General features: G+C 53.0%; 1 protein-coding gene and 1 pseudogene across 2 annotated transcripts; both read right to left on the bottom strand.

The window, feature by feature from the left end:
* Positions 1–1,791: 1,791 nt before the first annotated feature.
* On the bottom strand, positions 1,792–10,641 carry NAGLU (N-acetyl-alpha-glucosaminidase). Of its 2 annotated transcripts, none has more exons than XM_023204070.3 (6): positions 9,757–10,641; positions 8,876–9,023; positions 7,824–7,970; positions 7,579–7,664; positions 5,360–5,616; positions 1,792–3,213 (listed from the first exon to the last, which is right to left on the bottom strand). In XM_023204070.3, exons 1-6 carry the CDS (start codon positions 10,137–10,139, stop codon positions 2,003–2,005), a joined length of 2,232 nt encoding a protein of 743 aa, XP_023059838.1. In that variant the 5' UTR covers positions 10,140–10,641; the 3' UTR covers positions 1,792–2,002. The 2 variants fall into 2 exon arrangements, with proteins under 2 accessions (XP_023059838.1, XP_023059839.1); XM_023204071.1 differs by lacking the exon at positions 9,757–10,641 and adding an exon at positions 9,184–9,561.
* Positions 10,642–12,010: 1,369 nt separating this feature from the next.
* On the bottom strand, positions 12,011–12,598 carry LOC111537364 (annotated as a pseudogene).
* Between the last annotated feature and the right edge of the window lie 7,720 nt (positions 12,599–20,318).

Here is a 20,318-nt window from a genome sequence, read left to right as displayed (position 1 = left end):
GCTCACTGCAAGCTCCGCCTCCCGGGTTTACGCCATTCTCCTGCCTCAGCCTCCCGAGTAGCTGGGACTACAGGCGCCCGCCACCTCGCCCGGCTAGTTTTTTGTATTTTTTAGTAGAGACGGGGTTTCACCGTGTTAACCAGGATGGTCTCGATCTCCTGACCTCGCGATCCGCCCGTCTCGGCCTCCCAAAGTGCTGGAATTACAGGCTTGAGCCACCGCGCCCGGCCTGTCTGTATCTCTTCATCAGGCTATTTATTTCTAACCTTTAAAATATCTTTCAAGGCTGGGCACAGTGGCTCATGCCTGTAATCCCAGCACTTTGGGAAACTGAGGCAGGGGGATTGCTGGAGCCCAGGAGTTCAAGACCAGCCAGGGCAAGAGTGAGACCTGGTCTCTACAAAAAATATTTAAAAATTAGCTGGATGTGGTGGTGTGTGCCTGGAGTCCCAGCTACTTGGTGGGGGATCAAGGCTATAGTGAGCCAAGATCGTGACACTGCACTCCAGCCTGGGTGACAGAGCCAGACCCTGCCACTGCACTCACTCTGGGTGACAGAGTGAGACCCTGTCTCAAAAAAAAATGAAGAGAGAAAAAAATTTTCCTCTGTAATAAAGCAGTAAATAAGGGTTTCCCTGTGTTTTTTGGGTCACTATAGCAAATGAGTTGACTCCATAGAGGGGAAGGGGGTCTCAGGAACTCCAACTTGAAGCCAGTCAGTCAGAAGTTCTCGGGACCAGGACTTGTGACCTGTGGGAAGGAGGGTGTAGTCTCATGAGTCTGTGCCCTCACCCTGTGGTATCTGATGCCGTCTCTGGTTGATTACATTGGAACTGAACTTGAGGACACCCAGCTACTCTTCACTGCTTGCCGCGTGGGAAAAATCCTCCAAATATTTGGTGACAGAAGTCTCTTGTGTTGGTGACTATTGTGGCATGACAGCTAAGGAAAACACTGTTTGAAAAGAGGTTTTCCTGGCCAGGAGCAGTGGCTCACGCCTGTAATCCCAGCTCTTTTTAAGAGGCTGAGGCGGGCTGATGATGAGGTCAGGAGTTCGAGACCTGCCTGGCCGATATGGTGAAACCCTGTCTCTACTAAAAATACAAAAATTAGCCCGGCGTGGTGGCGCACATCTGTAGTCCCAGCTACTCAGGAGGCTGAGGCAGAATTGCTTGAACCAAGGCGGCGGAGGCTGCACTGAGCCAAGATTGCGACACTGTACTTCCGCCTGGGCATCAGAGAGATACTGTCTCTAAAAAAAAAAAAAGTTTTCCTTCAACAGGAGGCATTCTCCATTCAAAGGAGAGGGGTTAGTATTAAAAACAGGGATGTGATCCAGCACTATGGCTCACTCCTCTAATCCCAGTACTTAGGGAGGCCAAGGCAAGAAGGCAGGTGGATCACTTAAGGTCAGGAGAGCAAGACCAGCCTGGTCAACATGGTAAAACCCCATCTCTACTAAAAATATAAAAATTAGCCGGGCGTGGTGGTGTAAGCCTGTAAGACTGTTAGCTCCCAGCTAACCTGGAGGCTCAGACAAAAAAATCGCTTGAAACCAGGAGGTAGAGTTTGCAGTGAGCAAAGATTGTGCCATTGTACTCCAGCCTGGGCAAAGAGCAAGACTCCATCTAAAATAAAACAAAAGAAAAAACAAAACAACAAACAAAAACAGGGATGTGAGGCAAGGGATGGGAGAACAGGTCACACCCCAGGGCCATGCTATAGCCTTGAGTCCTCCCAATCATGGCAGCAGTGACCTTCTCATTCTGACAGACCCAGGGGACTCATCAGTTTAAGTGGAAAGAAAACAGTACTTTAATCCCACACTTGGTGGTGGAGGGCAGTTCATTTCCCTCCAATCGCCCCGGGCCACACCCCACCAGCACGCCATGGGGCCTCCTCCCGGGCCTGGGTTATCCTGTGACGCTTGTCCAGCTCCAGGCCCTGGAACCTGCCCCGGCTTGGAGTTAGTGGAAAACAAGGCCCAGGGGTGGCGAAACTATCACCAAGAGCCAGCCACCCAGCGGGGGTAATATTTGAGGAAGATCTTCTTGGCCAGGTCCACCGTGTCTCCTCGTGGCTGGCTGGGGTACCTCTGCTTGCTGAGGACGAAGGCCTGCTCCAGTTGGAAGACATTTGTGTCAAACTGGTGCTGTTGGAAAGGGATGCCCTGGGCCACACTGGCAGCCAGCGCCTCCAGGAAGAGCCGCCAGCGAGGGGTGTAGTAGTTGGCCACCAGCCCCGCCAGCTGCTTGTTGGCGTAGTCCAGGATGTTGCCTTCTGGCCCCCACAGGGTCAGCTGGTAGCGGCTGTTCTGCTCATAGAAGTCGGCCTCGGCCTCACTGACTGCCACTGCTCGGGCCTGCTCCAGCCAGCTGCCCAGCAAGAAGCGGCTGTCACTTGCCAGCAGCTCATCCAGCGCCGGCAGCAGCTCATAGGCCAGGATGCCTCCAGCCCTCAACAGGGAGGTCAGCTCCTTGCTCAGGTAGGCACTCCTTGCCTCCTCATAGTACAAGCTGACCAGCTCCTGCACCGCCTGCCGAGTGAGGTCCAGCAGGTCGTAGCGGAAGGCAGAGCTGGTGGCCAGGGAGGGAGCAGATGTGAGCAGCAGCCGCCAGGCCTCAAACACACTGGATCGGTTGTACCAGACACTGGTATTCATCTGTAGGGATGGCCGCCTGACCAGCGGGCTGCGATTGTGGCCCCTGCAGGCCTCCCCGGAGCAGTTGTACACACTCTGGAGCAGTAGTCTCCACGCTGCCCCTGCGTCCGGGTGGGAGACCCCATACCGCCGGGCAGCAAAGTTGGTCACCCAGGCCGCCAAATCTGGCACTGGGTCCTTTCGCCAGCCCAGCTCAGCCATGAGGGAATAGACCACTTCGTTCTGGCTGATGCCCTCGGGGGCCATGCCCGTGCCTACCATGGTGGAGTTGGGGAAGAGGCGGGCAGCTTCTGGGCCTCCGTTCACGGCCTCCAGGGCTCCAAACAGACCATGGTTTCCCCCAAAGTTGTGCAGCATGCACCAGATGAAGGGCTGGCCCTGGAAGGAGGCGGTGCGGGTGTACACAGGCTGGCTCTCAGCAAACAGGTCCAGAACCAGGAGGCGGCCGCGAGGCACGGCCCCCAGCACAGCCCCGATCTGGGCAGGCCCCCAGAACTGGGGCTGGTGCTGGAAGAGCCAGCCTTGAAGCAGCCACACAGCCTCAGTATCCACTGTGGTCAGGAGGTGGGGGGAACAGAGAAGAGGAGTGATGAGACAGAGGGGCCAGGGAATGTTCACCCCACTCTACAGATGACTCTCTCTATCCCAGGGCATGGCTTCCTGTGACCCCCACCAGCGGGACGCTCTGTCGCACATACGCTGCCCTGTCCTTATCACTTCCTTCTGGAAACTCCAGCACAGGGTTCAGCAGCTTGGGGGAACATGAGAGTTACCCAGAGGGCTCCTTAAAACATGGGGCTTCCTGGCCGGGCGCAGTGGCTCACGCCTGTAATCCCAGCACTTTGGGAGGCCGAGGCAGGTGGATCACGAGGTCAGGAGATCAAGACCATCCTGGCTAACATGGTGAAACCCCGTCTCTACTAAAAAATACAAAAAAATTAGCCAGGCATGGTGGCAGGCGCCTGCAGTCCCAGCTACTTGGGAGGCTGAGGCAGGAGAATGGTGTGAACCCGGGAGGCGGAGCTTGCAGTGAGCCGAGATCACACCACTGAACTCCAGCCTGGGCAACAGAGAGAGACTTGATCTCAAAAAAAGAGAAACAAACAACAAAAAACATGGGGCTTCCTGGCTGGGTGGGGTGGCCCACACCTATAATCCCAGCACTCTGAGGGGCCGAGGAGGGTGGATCACTTGAGCCCAGGAGTTCCAGTCCTGCCCAGCCAATGTGGGGAAACCCCGTCTATACTAAAAATACAAAAGTTAGCCAAGGGTAATGGCAGGTGCCTATAATCCCAGCTACTGGGGAGGCAGAGGCACAAGAATCACTTGAACCCATGAGGCAGAAGTTGCAGTGAGCCGAGATTGTGCCACTGCACTCCAGTCTGGGTGACAGAGTAAGACTCTGTCTCAAAAACAAAATCAAGGCCAGGCACAGTGGATCACGCCTGTAATCCCAGTACCTTGGGAGGCCGAGGTGGGCGGATCACCTGAGGTCAGGAATTTGAGACCAGCCTGGCCACCATGGTGAAACCCTGTCTTTACTAAAAATACAAAAATTGGCCAGAGGAGGTGGCTCACACCTACAATCTCAGCATTTTGGGAGGCTGAAGTGGGTGGATCATTTGAGGTCAGGAGTTCGAGACCAGCTTGTCTTACATAGTGTAACCCTGTCTCTACTAAAATACAAAAATTAGCCAGGCGTGGTGGAGGCCACCTGTAATCCCAGCTACTCAGGAGGCTGAGGCAGGAGAATCGTTTGAACTCCAGAGGCAGAGGTTGCAGGGAACTGAGATCATGCCACTGCACTCCAGCCTGGGCGACAGAGCAAGACTCCGTCTCAAAACAAACAAACAAAAATTTCCGGGCGTGGTGGTGCGTGCCTGTAGTCCCAACTACTCGGGAGACTGAGGCAGGAGAATCACTTGAACCTAGGAGATGAAGGTTGCAGTGAGATGAGATTGTGCCACTGCACTCCAACCTGGGCAACAGAGTAAGACTCTGTCTCAAAAAAAAAAAAAAAAAATGTAGCTTCTGCTTCAGAATTTGCTATCTCACAGCTTGGGGTGCTGCTGCTGCTGCTGGTTTGGGCCACATCAGAGCAGTGCTGCTCAAGAAAGGCTAAGCTGATCTGTTCTCTTCCTGGCCAACACAGACGCCTCTCCACTAAGTCATTCCTGACTTGGGCGCCCTCCCCTCCACTCCTCGTAAGTGGCAGGAAGGAGCCCTGGCTTCACGGTTTTGTAGCAGGATGGGCACTTAGTGCCTTTAGGCACGTCCACTCACCTCCTGCCCGCAGTGCCTACCTCAGCAACCACGCAGAGACCAAAACAAAGTCCTTGTTCATCGCTAGCCCTTAGTGGCCTTCGCGCTGGGCCAGGCGTTACTCTACCTATGAGGTATTTCCTGTTTACAGGGAAAGCAAATGAGATACTGGCAAGGAGGTCAGAAGTCATAAGTCACACGGCCAGGAAATAGGAGCGCCAGGTGTGACCCAGGTTGTCGGCCTCCAGAGCTCACCTCTCAACCACAGTGGGATTCACTGAGACGACGCATGTGTACAAGTGCTTGCTAAACTGTAAAGTGCTGTGTGTTATGGCAAGGCATTATTCCAGTCCCTCTGCCTACCCCTATTGACATCTGCTACTCCCTTCTTTATGAGGGTCTGGAGGGCTCTCCCACCTCCCCCAAGCACTGTACCTGCAATCATGGCCTCATAGACGGCAGTGGTGGCTGCGGCAAGGTAGGAGGGCTCTGAGGAGGGTGGCTGCATCTCGTTGAAAGTGTCGGCCCCATAGATGTGGTCTGTGCCAAACTCTTTGACCAGCTCTCGCAGGAAGAGGCTCCCGATGATGGGGAATATGGGGTCTTCCGGAGCCAGAAGGAAGGAGCAGGAGTAGGAACAGTTGAAGTGTCCCCAACTGCCCATCTTCGTGACACTGACCTGAGGGAACACCCTAGTGGGAAGCAAAAGCTCAGACATTTCATGGAAGCCACCATAGTGTACATCATGGCCCATAACCCCTCAGCAGCCTCGCCAACTTCTCTACAGCTCCCGGGTACATCCCGGTTTCTCTCGCCCCTATGGCTTTGTACAGGCTGTGCTCTCTGCCTAGAGTCCTTTCCTCTCCTTCCCTGGCCACCTTCTCTGAAAAACTTTCACCATCTGTCCCCTTCCTATGGCCAGAAACAAGCAACACTCCTCTTTCTTTCTTTCTTCCTTCCTTCCTTCCTTTCTCTCTCTCTCCCTGTCTTCTCCCTCTCTCTCTCTCTCTTTTTTAATTACACTTTCAGTTCCGGGATACATGTGCAGAACATGCAGGTTTGTTGCATACGCATACATGTGCCATGGTGGTTTGCTGCACCCATCAACCTGTCATCTGGGTTTTCAGCCCCTCATGCATTAAGTATTTGCCCTAATGCTATCTCTCCCCTTGACCCCCACGCCCCGACAGGCCCCGGTGTGTGATGTTCCCTTCCGTGTCCATGTGTTCTCATTGTTCACCTCCCACTATGAGTAAGAATATGAGGCGTTTAATATTCTTTTTTTTTTTTTTTGAGATAGAATCTCACTCTGTCGCCCAGGCTGGAGTGAAGTGGCATGATCTTGGCTCACTGCAGTCTCCGCCCCTGGCTTCAAGAGAGTCCCCTGCCTCCGCCTACCGAGTAGCTGAGATCACAGGAGCCCGCCAGCATGCTTGGCTAATTTTTGAACTTTTAGTAGAGATGGGGTTTCGTCATGTTGGCCAGGCTGGTCTTGAACTCCTGACCTCAGGTGATCCACCCGCCTTAGCCTCCCAAAATGCTAGGATTATAGGCATGAGCCATGGCATCTAAGCAACACTCGTTTTTCAAGGCTGGGCTCTGCCCTGAGCCCTTCCTGACCCTCTCTCCTGGCAGAGGAGAAGGGAACCCACATATATTACTGTCCTTGTCACTGCATTGTATCCTTCAGCCAACATATGTCCCCTATCAGGGGTAAGGCCTTGGGCATGTTTCTAGCTGCCTCCTAGGACCCAGCACAGAGCCAGGTCTGGCAGCTCCAGAGAGCTGGACCAAGTTTATTGAATGAATAAGTTTCCTGCCACCTGGTGATGGGGGCAAAGAGGCAGGCAGGGAGGCCATGGGCATACATGAAGTCCTGTGAGAGTGTGGGAGCCAGACACTAGCAGGTGCAAAGGAGGACATGGGGGGGCACTAGCAAGTCTTCCTGAAGGAGGGGAGGTCTCAGGTGGGCCTTGAAGACTTTCCCCAACCACATGTGAGAGGATGGCTGGGAAGCACAGAGGAGCAGGAGAGGAGGGACTGGAGCACCCCTACTGCCACTCATAAGGGCTGCCATTTGCTAGCACTCTGTGCAAAGTCACAGATAGGTCAAGAGATAATTACAAACCCTACAGCCAAGTGGATAGAGATTCCATTTTACAAGTAAGGAAACTGAGGCACAGAGCAGTCATGTCATCTGCCCGAAGTCACACAGCTAGTTAGTAGCAGAGTCAGAAATCAAACACAGGCCTACATCCAGAGCTTAAGTTTGTTTGTTTGTTTGTTTGAGACAGAGTTTCACTCTTGTTGCCCAGGCTGGAGTGCAACGCTGAGATTTTGATTCACCGCAATGTCTGCCTCCCGGGTTTAAGCAATTCTCCTGCCTCGGCCTCCTGAGTAGATGGGATTATAGGCGCATGCCACCATGCCCAGCTAATTTTTATATTTTTAGTAGAGACGCAGTTTCACCACGTTGGTCAGGCTGGTCTCGAACTCCTGACCTCAGGTGATCTGCCCAATTCGGCCTCCCAAAGTGCTGAGATTACAGGGGTAAGCCACTGCGCCCAGCCCAGAGCTTAAGTTTTTAAGTCATGTTCTAGACGGGAATAAAATCCCCTCTCTGAGCTAAGTGGAGGGGGTGAGCGGAACCTTACCTGGTGACAGCCTCGGGAACATGCCCCGCGAATGCAGGTAGCACTGGGGTCATGCCAAAGGAGCGCATCCGGTCCAGGACCCGGTGCTGGAGGAACAGAAGGAAGGGTGGTGAGCATGGCCACTGTCCTATGGGGAGCCCCCCGGCCTCAGTTAAGAGCCCCAGGGCCGCCAGCCCAATACCACCCTTCCTGGGCCCGTGACCATCTGTCACTGATTCTGCCCCTTCCCTTTTCCATCCTTTTACCTGCAGGTAAAGCTGCTTGATGTGCCAGGAGGAGGGCAGGGGGCCATCCCAGGTGTGCAGGTTGCCCATTCGCCCCCAGGCCAGGAAGGCAGGACCAGTAAAGAACTCATTGATCTCTGCCTGGGTCAGGCCCAAGGCCAGGTACACCTGAGGAGGCAGGGTCCACACATAGATATATATTCATCTTCCTTCCTTCCTTCATTCAACAACCATTCACTCATTGCTTCTTTGTGCTGGGCGCTAGGGCTACTGAGACAAAATCCGACCCCTGCTATCAAGGAGCCCACGGCCCAGAGGAAAGAGACCTGTGAATAGGTGAGTTCACTGTGTCACCTTTGTTGCATGGGTGAGGAGATGGGGCACAAAGGGGCTTTCCCCCAAGAGGAAGGCCTTAGAAGGCTTCATGAGCAAGGGTGCCAGACGGAAGGGCAGGGCAGCTGTGTGAAGAGCTTAAACAGCGCCTGGAGCAGCCGGTGCAGCACAGCAGAGGCTTCCAGGGAGGCAGATGTAGAGCTGCCCATGAGGTGGATCCAAGGGACCAGGTGATTGGCCGCACAGGGGAGATGGGGGAAGGAGCCCCCCTCCTCAAACTGGAAGCCTCAGTTTTTTTGTTTTTTTTTTTTAAGACAGAGTCTTGCTGTGTCGCCCAGGCTGAAGTGCAGTGGCACGATCTCGGCTCACTGCGACCTCCACCTCCTGGGTAGCGAGTCCCCTGCCTCAGGCTCCCAAGTAGTTGGGACTACAGGTGCGCGCCACCACACCAGGCTAATTTTTTGTATTTTAGTAGAGACGGGGTTTCACCATGTTAGCCAGGATGGTCTCGATCTCCTGACCTCGTGATCCGCCCTCCTCGGCCTCCCAAAGTGCTGGGATCACAGGCGTGAGCCACCGAGCCCGGCCGGAAGCCTCAGTTTTCAGGAGGCCGGAGCCATTGTGCACGATGAAAGCACTTCTAGAGAGAGACACTGCGCCCATGCTGGGGGGCGGGTGAAAACATCTAGGGTGGCTCCCGCCATAGGCAGGAGGGTGGGGAGGGGACAGTGGGCACGCACCCTCTGCCAGATGGCCTCCTGGCCGCTCCAGGCCAGTGCCAGGTTGATGCCATTCAGCGCCATCCAGTCTATCTCTCGCTCCCAGCGGGCCCAGTCCCACCACACGAAGGAGTAGCTTTGCGTGCACACATTCTGGTAATAGCGGTACCTGCGGGCAGTGTCATGAGCAGGGGCGCATCCCACCCTGGAGGGTCCACAGCCCTGGAACAAATCCCCCATCCCCCACCTAGAGGAGAGGGGAGGGGCTCCAAACAAGGCCCTTCTGCTTCACACCGGGACCCACCCCAAGTGGAGCTGTGACCAGGTACCTGGGCTGAGCTTCTGAGGCACTCGCGCCCTGTACTCCCCCAGGGCCCTCTAGCCTGGCGGGTATTTGGGGGGCATATTCCACTTTCATGCCACACTGCCAGAGCCCCTCCTCTGCACGGTGTTTTCCTGGAACGGGGAATCCCTGCCCCCACAGTCTAACAGATGGGCGGGGGACAGTTGTGTGGACACATCACTCCATAGTGTGGCAGGCGCTGGAACACAGGCCTGTGTGGGAGGATGGGGGCGTCCTTCCTCAGTCCGCAGGTTCAAAGAGAGGGTGGGGGAGGAACGGAAGAAAATTCACTCATCACCAATTGTGCACCACAAATTCTAAGCCATCATCGTGCATATCCTCACAACACTGCACGGTAGGCGTCTAGTTTCCGCTTTTCAGGTGGGCCAGCCGAGGCTCTGAAAGGCAGAGTGGCTGGCTCAAGGTCACACAGCTGCTGGAGGCGGCGCAGCTGGGCCTTCCGGCCAGCGCTCCCCGCTCAGCCTCCCGATTTGGGTGGCAGCGGCTCAGGGAAGGGGTGAGCGCCTCGGGCAGACGCGGGGAAGCTGCGGGGCAGTACCTGTTGGGCGTGGCCTCGGTCAGCTCCCCCGGCACGGCGGGCAGTGGCCGCGGCAGGCGCAGCTGAGAGCCGGACCAGGCCACGTGGCAGCCGCAGAAGTCGCGCAGGTAGCGGTGCAACCCCGCAGCGGCCGCCACACCCGTGGAGCCGCGCACCCGCACGCGCGCCGCGCCGCCGCCGCCCAGGCTGTAGGTGTCCAAGCCCGGCTTGGTAGCCAGGGTGCGCTCCACCGACACCGAGAAGTCGGCCGCCGGGCCAGGCCCCAGCAGCCGGGCCACGAGCGCCCGCACGGCCGCCGCCTCCCGGGCCTCGTCGCCTGCCGCGCCCCCGGCCCGGGCCAGGAGAAGGACCCCCACCGCCGCGGCCACCGCCACCGCCACCATGGTCTCAGCCCGGCGGGTCCCGCTACTGCCAGGGGGCGGGGCGGCCCGCGTCCAATCAGCTGCCGGCCTCCGGCCACGTGACCCGAAGGCCAAACCCGGGCTCAGGGCCAGGAGTCGCGGCTTCCGGGTCCCAGGACACTCCCTTGGGGGCCTCTCGTGACAGCCTGCGGTGGGGAGCGTGTGACCCCGGCTCCGGGGCCGAGGGGGACCCGCTGGCCCTCACAGAGCACTGTATCAGGCACTGCCATAGCTACTGCCCTACTGATGAACGAGAAGAGGGTCCCTACCGTCCGTGTCAGGGGGGTGACCTAGCAACCAAATACTTACAGAAATAAGGATTTCCGTCATAGTTGTGATGCTGCGAAGAAGTGCAAGGGTAAGACTTCCAAAGGAAGTGACTTTTAATCTGAAACTCAGCGATGAATAGGAATTGACTAGAAGAGGGAAAGGAAGAGCCTTCCAGAGAGAAGAAATGCATTTATGAAGGCCCTGGGAAGGCAGAGAGCTTGCAGATTTGAGGAACAGGCTAGGAGGTTCGAGGAGGGATGGGGCCATGTGAGTCCAGGCCGGCCGTGGAGCAAGGCTGGCGGACACGTTAAAGGCTGTCCATTGGCAGCAGCAGCAGCATGACAGGGGCTGTCATTTTGTCAGAAGTTTCCAACCAGAGCGACTCCATCTTGAACAGGGGCTGGGTAAAATGAGACAGAGACCTGCTGAGCTGAATTCCTGGGAGGTTAGGCCTTCCTCCTCACAGGATGAGACAGGAGGCCAGCACAAGGTAAAAGGTCACAAGACCCCGCTGATAAAACGGAATGCCGCAAAGAAACCGGTCAAAACCTGCCAAAACCGGCCGGGCGCGGTGGCTCAAGCCTGTAATCCTAGCACTTTGGGAGGCCGAGACGGGCGGATCACGAGGTCAGGAGATCGAGACCATCCTGGCTAACACGGTGAAACCCCGTCTCTACTTAAAAATATATATATATATACACAAAAAACTAGCCGGGCAAGGTGGCGGGCGCCTGTAGTCCCAGCTACTCCGGAGGCTGAGGCAGGAGAATGGCGTAAACCTGGGAGGCAGAGGTTGCAGTGAGCTGGGATCCGGCCACTGCACTCCAGCCCGGGCTACAGAGTGAGACTCCGTCTCAAAAAAAAAAAAAAAAAAAAACACAACCCCTGCCAAAACCAAGACAGTCAGGAAGGTGACCTCTGGTAGTCCTCGCTGCTCATTATATGCTAATTATAATGCATTAGCATGCTAAAGACACTCCCAGCAGCACCAGGCAGTTTACAAATGCCATGGCAACGTCCAGAAGTTACCCTATATGGTCTAAATAGTGTAGGAACCCTCAGTTGGGGAGGAATCCCCACCCCTCTTCTGGAAAACTCATTACTAACCCACCCCTTGTTTATCATATAATTGAGAAATAACCATAAAAATAGCCAACCTTAGTCCAGGAGCGGTGGCTTATGCCTGTAATCCCAGCACTCTGGGAGGCTGAGGCTTGTAGATCACCTGAAGTCAGGGGTTTGAGACCAGCCTGGCCAACATATAGTGAAACCCCATCTGTACTAAAAATACAAAAGTTAGCCAGGCATGGTGGCACACGCCTGTAGTCCCCGCTACTTGGGAAGCTGAGGCAGGAGAATCGCTTGAATGCTGGAGGTGTAGGTTGCAGTGAGCCAAGATTGCGCCATTGCATTCCAGCTTGGATGACAGAGCAAGACTCCATCTCAAAAAAGAAAAAAGAAAAAAGGTTGAAAGAGGCCTGGAATCAGATGCTGACTTTAGATACTAGGAAAATATGATTTATTTTATTTTATTTATTTATTTTTTAATCTCCGCTCACAGGAACCTTGGCCACCCAGGTTCAAGCCATTCTCCTATCTCAGTCTCCTGAGTAGCTGGGATTACAGGCACATGCCACCGCACCTTTGTAGGGATGGGATTTCACCATGTTGTCCAGGCTGGTCTTGAAATTGGTATTTCTGAAGCGTAATTGCATCTTAGGTCGGTATTTCTCCAAGTAAAGCAGCTGTTTGGAATTGAACGCTCCCCTTCTTTTTTGTCTTATAAACTGAACTGCATCTTCTTACTTCATTCCACATTCAATCAAAGCAAGTGCAACCAGCACAGGTGCCCTTCCCAATCCCGCAACACAATGCACTGCAACAGAGCAACCTGGCTCTTCACAAAATTTGGTTTTTAACAGGTTTAACCAATCATCTACTATCTGATTAGGGGGTGGAACTCCATCATCAAATGGCCAATCTAGAACGTGGATTCCTTCTTTTTCAACTGGAGCTTTATCATAGGTAGCATCACAAACTCGAACCAAAGTCATCACTCCATACTTCTAAAGTTCCTCTGTGAACTTGTTGAGAGTAGCATTGGTTAGGTTGTGAGTTATCAGAAAATGCATGTTCTCATAGGAGATCTCCACAGGGGCTGGACAGTTCATTATAGCAAATAAAAAGTGTGAGCATGCATGTGTGATGGGGAAAGTGAAAAAAAAATTCAATCTTGAAATGTTTCACAGCAGAAAACATTAAAAAGACCACTAAAATGCCTATTATCAATCAGTGTTTTCTCTCTTCAACTTGGTTATTCCTTATGAAGCTTCTCTCTTCAAGATAAGCAAATTATTTAGAATCCACTTGAATCCAAATTCAATCTGGGCCTCAATTTCTGCAGATGGATAGCATCAGTCTCCAAAAAAATCCAGCTACATACAAAACTTAAGCAGCCTTTACTACATTTAGGCACTAGTGACACAAGTTAAAAGTGTAGGTTGGCCAGGTGCGGTGGCTCACGCCTGTAATCCCAGCACTTTGGGAGGCTGAGACGGGCGGATCACGAGGTCAGGGGATCGAGACCATCCTGGCTAACACAGTGAAACCCCGTCTCTACAAAAAATACAAAAAAATTAGCCGAGCGTGGCGGCGGGCTCCTGTAGTGCCAGCTACTCAGGAGGCTGAGGCAGAAGAATGGGGTGAACCTGGGAGGCGGAGCCTGCAGTGAGCCCAGATCGCGCCACTGCACTCCAGGCTGGGCAACTGAGCCAGACTCAGTATCCAAAAAAAAAAAGTGTAGGTCACTTTCCACTTGTTTACTTGATGCTGAATTTTATTGGAGTCATTAAAAGAAATATACTTGCAATTTAAAAAGTCAACTATTTCTGAGGCCATTCTCAGTGTCCAGGAGTCTTCAAGGCAATGTTAATTATGGCACATAGAATTTCCAAGCTAACTTGTCAGCGAAAACGCTGTGCTGAGCCTGGCAGAAGTCTGCCCTCACCCTCAGAATCGCCATAAATGTGCAACGTATATTCCAACGAAAAACACTGGCGAACTGGGGGGCTGGGCATTGAAGTCCGGCGGCGGCGGGAGCGAGGAGGTGCTTCTCTCCTCAGTCACCTCGGCGGCAGCGGTGGCGGCGGCGACGACTCCCCCCCAGCCTCGGCGCGCGACACTCGGCCCGGCCTGGCGGCGGCGGCGCATCTCAAGTCGTGTTGCTGCTGCTGCTGCTGTTGCTGCTCCTGCTGGCGCCATCGCCCCCGCTGCTGCTGCTGCCGCTGCCCTGTGGCGTCGCGTCGCACGGTGCCCGGCCGCTGGTGCTGCTCCCTCGAACTCTTGACCTTAAGTGATCCATCTACCTCATCCTCCCAAAGTGCTGGGATTACTTCTAAATTCTCCAGACAAGTTTTGCCTCCAGATTGCCTGTTTGATGGTCAACAGGTGTCTTTGCTCCTTGGATTGCTCCTTATCTAAATTGCTCAGATAAGAACTTTTTGTCTCCAGGGCCTGGTCAGTGGTCACCAGGTGATTTTCGCTCTCTCACCTTTCTTAAGGTCTAGATTGGGACCCCTTTCCAGTAACAACTTCACAGATTGGGAAACAGAGCCAGAGACAGGAAGTGACTTGGGCAAGATCACTAACTAGTAAGGAAAGCAGTTCTGGGAGCTGAACTCCCAGAGCAGGGTTCTTGCTGCTCTTCGGCAAAGCAACTTGTCAGGCTGCCTATCTGATCAGGGAGGGCTTGAATAAAACTGCTTTGGGGCTGGGAGTGGCTGACTCTCTAGAAGGACTGCACTAAGTGTGTTAGATGGGGTGGCCCACTCCTGTAATCACAGCACTTAGGGAGGTGGAGGCAGGTGGAGCTCTTAAGTCCAGGAGTTTGAGACCAGCCTGGGTAACATGGATAAACCCTGTCTCTACAAAAATCATCTGGGCACAGAGGCCTGTGTTTGTGGTCCCAGCCAGCTCCTCAGCGGCTGAGACAGGAGGATGGCTTGAGCCCAGGGGGTTGAGGCTGCAGTGAGCCATGATCACAACACTGCACTCCAGGCCAGGCAACAGAGCGAAATCCTGACTCAAAAAAAAAAAGTCTAGCCCATTGTAGCGGCCCCTGATCCTAGGAGGTTGAGGCAGGTGGATCACTTGAGTCTAGGAGTCCAAGACCAGCCTGGGTAACATGGCAAAACCCCTTCTCTACAAAAAATACAAAGATTAGCCCAGCATGGTGGCGTGCACCTGCGGTCCCAGCTACAGGCTGAGAGGATAGGCTGGCTGAGCCTGGGAGGTCGAGGCTGCAGTGAGTCCAGGTGGCACCACAGCACTCCAGGCCAGGGACTGAGCAAGGTAACACATTGTCATCTATTTATTTAAGACTCTGTAAACAGTGTTTGTGGGAGGGAGGGGGAGATTCAGGGACACTGTGGGTGAAAGACTTTTATAATAGGGTCTTTAGTACTGTTTGATCCTTTTTTTCCCTTTTTTTTGAGATGGAGTCTCCCTCTGTCACCCAGGCTGGAGTGCAGTGGCGCCATCTCCTGTCTCAGCATCCCAACTAGCTGGGTCTTGGGGTGGGGGGAGGGGTCTCAAAAAAAAGAACTTACCAACAACAGTATAGGTTTGGAAAAGGAAAGTTTATTAGAAAGGAAGAACGCTGCAGCAGAGTGCAGTGGTGCCTCCGCGGGAGGACTGAGTGCGCTGTGGTGGATTTTCCTTAGGAGCATGTGTGGACCTTAAGGTGGGAGCTTAGGTTGTAAACTGAGCTTCAGCATGGCATAGAATGTACAGAAATTTTAGGTTGTGAGGGCAGAGCCCTCAGGAATGAGATTGGTGCCTTTGTAAGGGAGGCCAAAGAGAAAGCCCTACCCGCTTCTACCATGTGAAACCACAGTGAGAAGGCAGAGCTCATGAAGCAGGGAGTGAGCCCTCACCAAACACTGAATCTAGAAGCACCTTCATCTTGGACTTTCCAGCCTCCAGAAGTGTGAGAAGTAAGTGTTTGTTGTGTGTGTGTGTGTGTGTGTGTATATATATATATATAAATGTATAGACATTTTTAGTTACTTATAAAAGTTGAAAGAGGCTTGGAATCAGATGCCAATTTTAAATACTAGGGAAGTTTTTTTGTTTGTTTGTTTTTTTCTTTTGAGACAGAGTCTCCCTCTGTCACCCAGGCTGGAGTGCAGTGGCCTGATCTCAGCTCACTGCAACCTCCACCTCCTGCTTCAAGCAGTTCTCCTGTCTCAGCCTCCTGAGTAGCTAGGATTACAGGTGTGCACCATCATGCCCAGCTAATTTTTGTAGGGACTGTGTTTCATCATGTTGGCCAGGCTGATCTCTATCTCTTGACCTCAAGTGATCCACCTGCCTTGGCCTCCCAAAGTGCTAGGATTACAGGTGTGAGCCACCGTGCCTGGCCTTGATTACTTTCAAATTCCCCACACAAGCAGTTTTGCCTCCAGATTGCCTATTTGATGGTCAACAGGTGGTCTTTGCTCCTTGGATTGCTCCTTATCTAAATTGCTCAGATAAGAACTTTTTGTCTGGAGGGGGTGTGATTTTTGCTGTCTTCACCTTTCTTTGAGTCTGGACTGGGACCCCTTTCCAGTAACAATTTTACAAATTGGGAAATACAGCCAGAGATAGGAAGTGACTTGAGCAAGATCGCTAACTAGTAAGGAAAGCAGCTCTGGGCTAGAACCAGAACTCCTGACTCCCAGAGCAGCATTCTTGTTGCTCTCCCCCAGGCAATGCAACTTGTCAGGCTGCCTATCTAATCAGGGAGAGCTTGAGAAAGGCTGCTCAGGGCTGGGAGTGGCCGACTCTCTAGAAGGACTACACTAGGTGTGCCAGATGTGGTGACTCACACCTGTGATCACAGCACTTAGGGAGGCTGAGGCAGGTGGACCACTTGAGTCCAGGAGTTCGAGAGCAGCCTGGATAACATGGAGAAACCCCGTCTCTACAAAAATTGGGCACAGAGGCCTGTGTTTGTGGTCCCAGCCAGCTCCTCAGGAGGCTGAGACAGGAGGATGGCTTGGGCCTAGGGGTTTAAGGCTGCAGTGAGCCACAATCACACCACTGCACACCAGGCCAGGCAACAAAGCAAGACCCTGACTTAAAAAAAAAAAAAAAAAAGTCTAGTCCATTGCGGTGGCCCTTGATCCTAGGAGGTTGAGGCAGGTGGATCACTTGAGTCTAGGAGTCCAAGACCAGCTTGGGCAACATGGCAAAACCCCTTCTCTACAAAAAATACAAAGATGAGCCTGGCATGGTGGCGTGCACCTGCGGTCTCGGCTACTCGGGAGGTTGAGAGGGGAGGATTGCTTGAACCTGGGAGGCATCTGTTTGTTTGCTTGTTTTTTTTTTAATTTTTTTTATTTTAAGGCTCTGTAAACAGTGGTTGTGGGAGGGAGGGGGAGATTCACATTTTGAGTGAAAGCCTTTTTTTTGTTTTTGTTTTTTGATAATAGGGCCTTTAGTACTGTTCAATCCTCTTTTTTTTTTTTTGAAATGGAGTCTGGCTCTGTCCCCCATGGTTGGAGTGCAGTGGCGCCATCTCCTGTCTCAGCCTCCAGACTAGCTGGGACTACTGGCATGCACCACCACGCCTGGCTAATTTTTCTATTTTTAGTACAGATGGGGTTTCACCAGGCTGGTCTTGAACTCCTGACCTCAGGTGATCCACCCACCTCAGCCTCCCAAAGTGCTGGTATTACAGGCATGAGCCACTGCGCCCAGCCTGATCCTTTACTATGTGACACAACTCATTACTTTTCCAGTAGTGTGTGTGAAGCAAGTTGGCTGGGTTCTCTGCGTGCTCTCCAGCCCATCTCATCTTTTGCTCCTGGCTAGCCTACCCCTCTGCTCATGCGCTCCAGAATACCCCAGGATTGCTTAGTCTCTGCCCATCTAATCCAGTTGCCTGCCTATCACACAGCCCAGCTCAGATCCCAGCCCACCTTGCCAAAGGAGGAATGAGTCCTTCCCTATCTGGCCACCAGAGAGCAGCCCACACCTAGGACATGCCTTGGGTAGGCTGAGGCATTGAGGAGGCAGGCCACTTTGATCTGAAACACTGAGGCTGCCAGCTGGCTTTGAGGTCCAATGCCCCCTCTCCCCAAGGTTCCTGGGGCAGAAAGAAGTGCAATCCCATCCAGTGAAGGTGGTGATAGACTTGTCCCCTATCTCTACAAAGCTTGGGACTCCCCAGGCCAAGGATGCCAAGGCCACCCTCTCCCACACTGGTTCTAGGACCTCAAGATGAGGGGCATTTCCTGGACAGGAGCACAAACTCATCAGACACACGTCTGGGGTCCTTGGGGTTCCACAAGAGGGGGATCAAGGTAAAGGGCACATCTCTTAAAAACAGGAGCGGCCGGGCGCGGTGGCTCACGCCTGTAATCCCAGCACTTTGGGAGGCCGAGGTGGGCAGATCATGAGGTCAGGAGACCGAGACCATCCTGGCTAACACAGTGAAACGCCTTCTCTGCTAAAAATACAGAAAATTAGCCAGGTGTGGTAGCGGGCGCCTGTAGTCCCAGCTACTCAGGAGGCTGAGGCAGGAGAATGGCGTGAACCCGGGAGGCGGAGCTTGCGGTGAGCTGAGATCACACCACTGCACTCCAGCCTGGGTGACAGAGCGAGACTCTGTCTCAAACAAACAAACAAACAAACAAAAACAGAAGGAAATGACCAGGCGCGGTGGCTCATGCCTGTAATCCCAACACTTTGGGAAGCTGAAATGGGTGGATCACTTGAGGTCAGGAGTTACAGACCAGCCTGGCCAACATGGCAAAACACCATCCCTACTAAAAATACAAGAAATTAGCCGGTGTGGTGGTGGGCGCCTGTAGTTCCAGCAACTTGGTAGCCTGAGGCAGGAGAATCGCTTGAACCTGGAAGGCAGAGGTTGCAGTGAATCAAGATCGCGCCATTGGACTCCAGCCTGGGCAACAAGAGCAAAACTCCATCTCAAACAAAACAAAACAAAAACAAACAAAAAAACCCCAGGAACAAATGGATGCAGCCATCCTGTTCCCCACCCCCTACCACAGGGCTTTAGGACTTCCTGAACACTCCACAGCTCAATCTTGGTCAACCCATCTTTAGCTGGAAGCAGCCCAAGGCCACTGGATTCTGAGAACTCAGTCTAGCCAAGGACTCACTGGCCCTGCTTCCTCACAGTTCATCAGAGAGGCATGGGAGGAATTTCTTCCCAAGGAAGCCCTAGGCCACTCCCATTTTATTCAGATTATATGCCATAAAATTTGCCAATGTAAGGCTGGGCCCGGTGGCTCATGCCTGTAATCCCAGCACTTTGGAAGGCCAAGGCAGGCAGATCACATGAGGTCAGGAGTTCGAGACCAGCCTGGCCAACATGGCGAAACCTCATCTCTACTAAAAATACAAAGATTAGGGTGTGGTGCTACATGCCAATAATCCCAGCTACTGAGGAGGCTGAGGCAGGAGAACCACTTGAACCTGGGAGGTGGAGGTTGCAGTGAGTGAAGATGGTGCCACTGCACTCCAGCCTGGGCGACAAGAGTGAAACTCCATCTCAGAAAAAAAAAGAAATTAGCAAGGTGTGGTGGTGCGCACCTGTAATCCTGGGTAATCAGGAGGCTGAGGTGGGAGAATCCTTTGAACCCAGGAGGTGGAGGTTGCAGTGAGTCAAGATGGTGCCACTGTACTCCAGCCTGGGCAACAGAGCAAGACTCCATCATAAAAAAAAAAATTTACCAATGTAAAGTGTACAATTTAATGGGTTTTAGTATATTCACATAATTGTGCAGCCATCAGCAGCCTAACTTTACATTTTCATCATTCAAAAAGAAACTCCATACTCCTTAGGAGTCACTCCCCACTGTAACTCTCTCCCCAGCCCCATCCAGCACCCAGTCCTGGCATCCACCACCTCTGTGTCTATGGGTTTGTCTATTCTAGACATTCCAAATACACGGAATCATACATTGTTGGTCTTCTGTGGCTGGTTTTTGAGGTCCATTCATGTTGTAGCATTTATCAGTACCTCATTCCTGTTAATTGTAGAATAATATCCACCATGCCCAGCCCACCTTTTATTGATCCATTTATCAGCTGGTGGACATTGGGCTGTTTCCATTTTGGGGCTATTATGAATGCTGCTGCCATGAACATTTGTGTGCAAGTTTTTGTGGGTATGATTTCATTTTTCTTGGGTAGATAAGAAAGTGGAATTGCTGGGTCTTAGGTTAATTCTGTTTAATGTATTTTTTTGAGACAGAGTCTCACTCTGTCATCTGGGCTGGAGTATAGTGGCGTGATCTTGGCTCACTGCAACCTCTGCCGCCTGGGTTCAAGAGATTCTCCTGCTTCAGCCTCCTGAGTAGCTGGGATTACAGGCATCTGCCACCGCACCCGGCTAATTTTTGTATTTTTAGTAGAGACGGGGTTTCACCATCTTGGCCAGGCTGGTCTTGAACTCCTGACCTCATGATCCACCCACCTGGGCTTCCCAAAGTGCTGGGATTACAGGCATGAGCCACTGTGCCTGGCCAATTGTTTAATATTTTGAGGAACTGCCAGACTGCTTTCCAAAGCAGCTGCACCATTTTACATTCCCACCAGCAGTGAATTGGGGTTCCAATTTCTCCCTGTAATTTTCTTTTTTTTTGAGACAGAGTCTTGCTGTGTCATCCAGGCTTGAGTGCAGTGGCACGATCTCAGCTCACTGCGAGCTCCGCCTCCCAGGTTCATGCCATTCTCCTGCCTCAGCCTCCCAGGTAGCTGGGACTACAGGCGCCCACCACCATGCCCGGCTAATTGTTTATATTTTTAGTAGAGATGGCGTTTCACCGTGTTAGCCAGGATGGTCTCAATCTGCTGACCTCGTGATCCGCCCGCCTC

This window comes from Piliocolobus tephrosceles, chromosome 16 (assembly GCF_002776525.5).
Source record: "Piliocolobus tephrosceles isolate RC106 chromosome 16, ASM277652v3, whole genome shotgun sequence".
Lineage (NCBI taxonomy): Eukaryota > Metazoa > Chordata > Mammalia > Primates > Cercopithecidae > Piliocolobus > Piliocolobus tephrosceles.
This window is presented reverse-complemented; position numbering and strand designations above follow the sequence as displayed.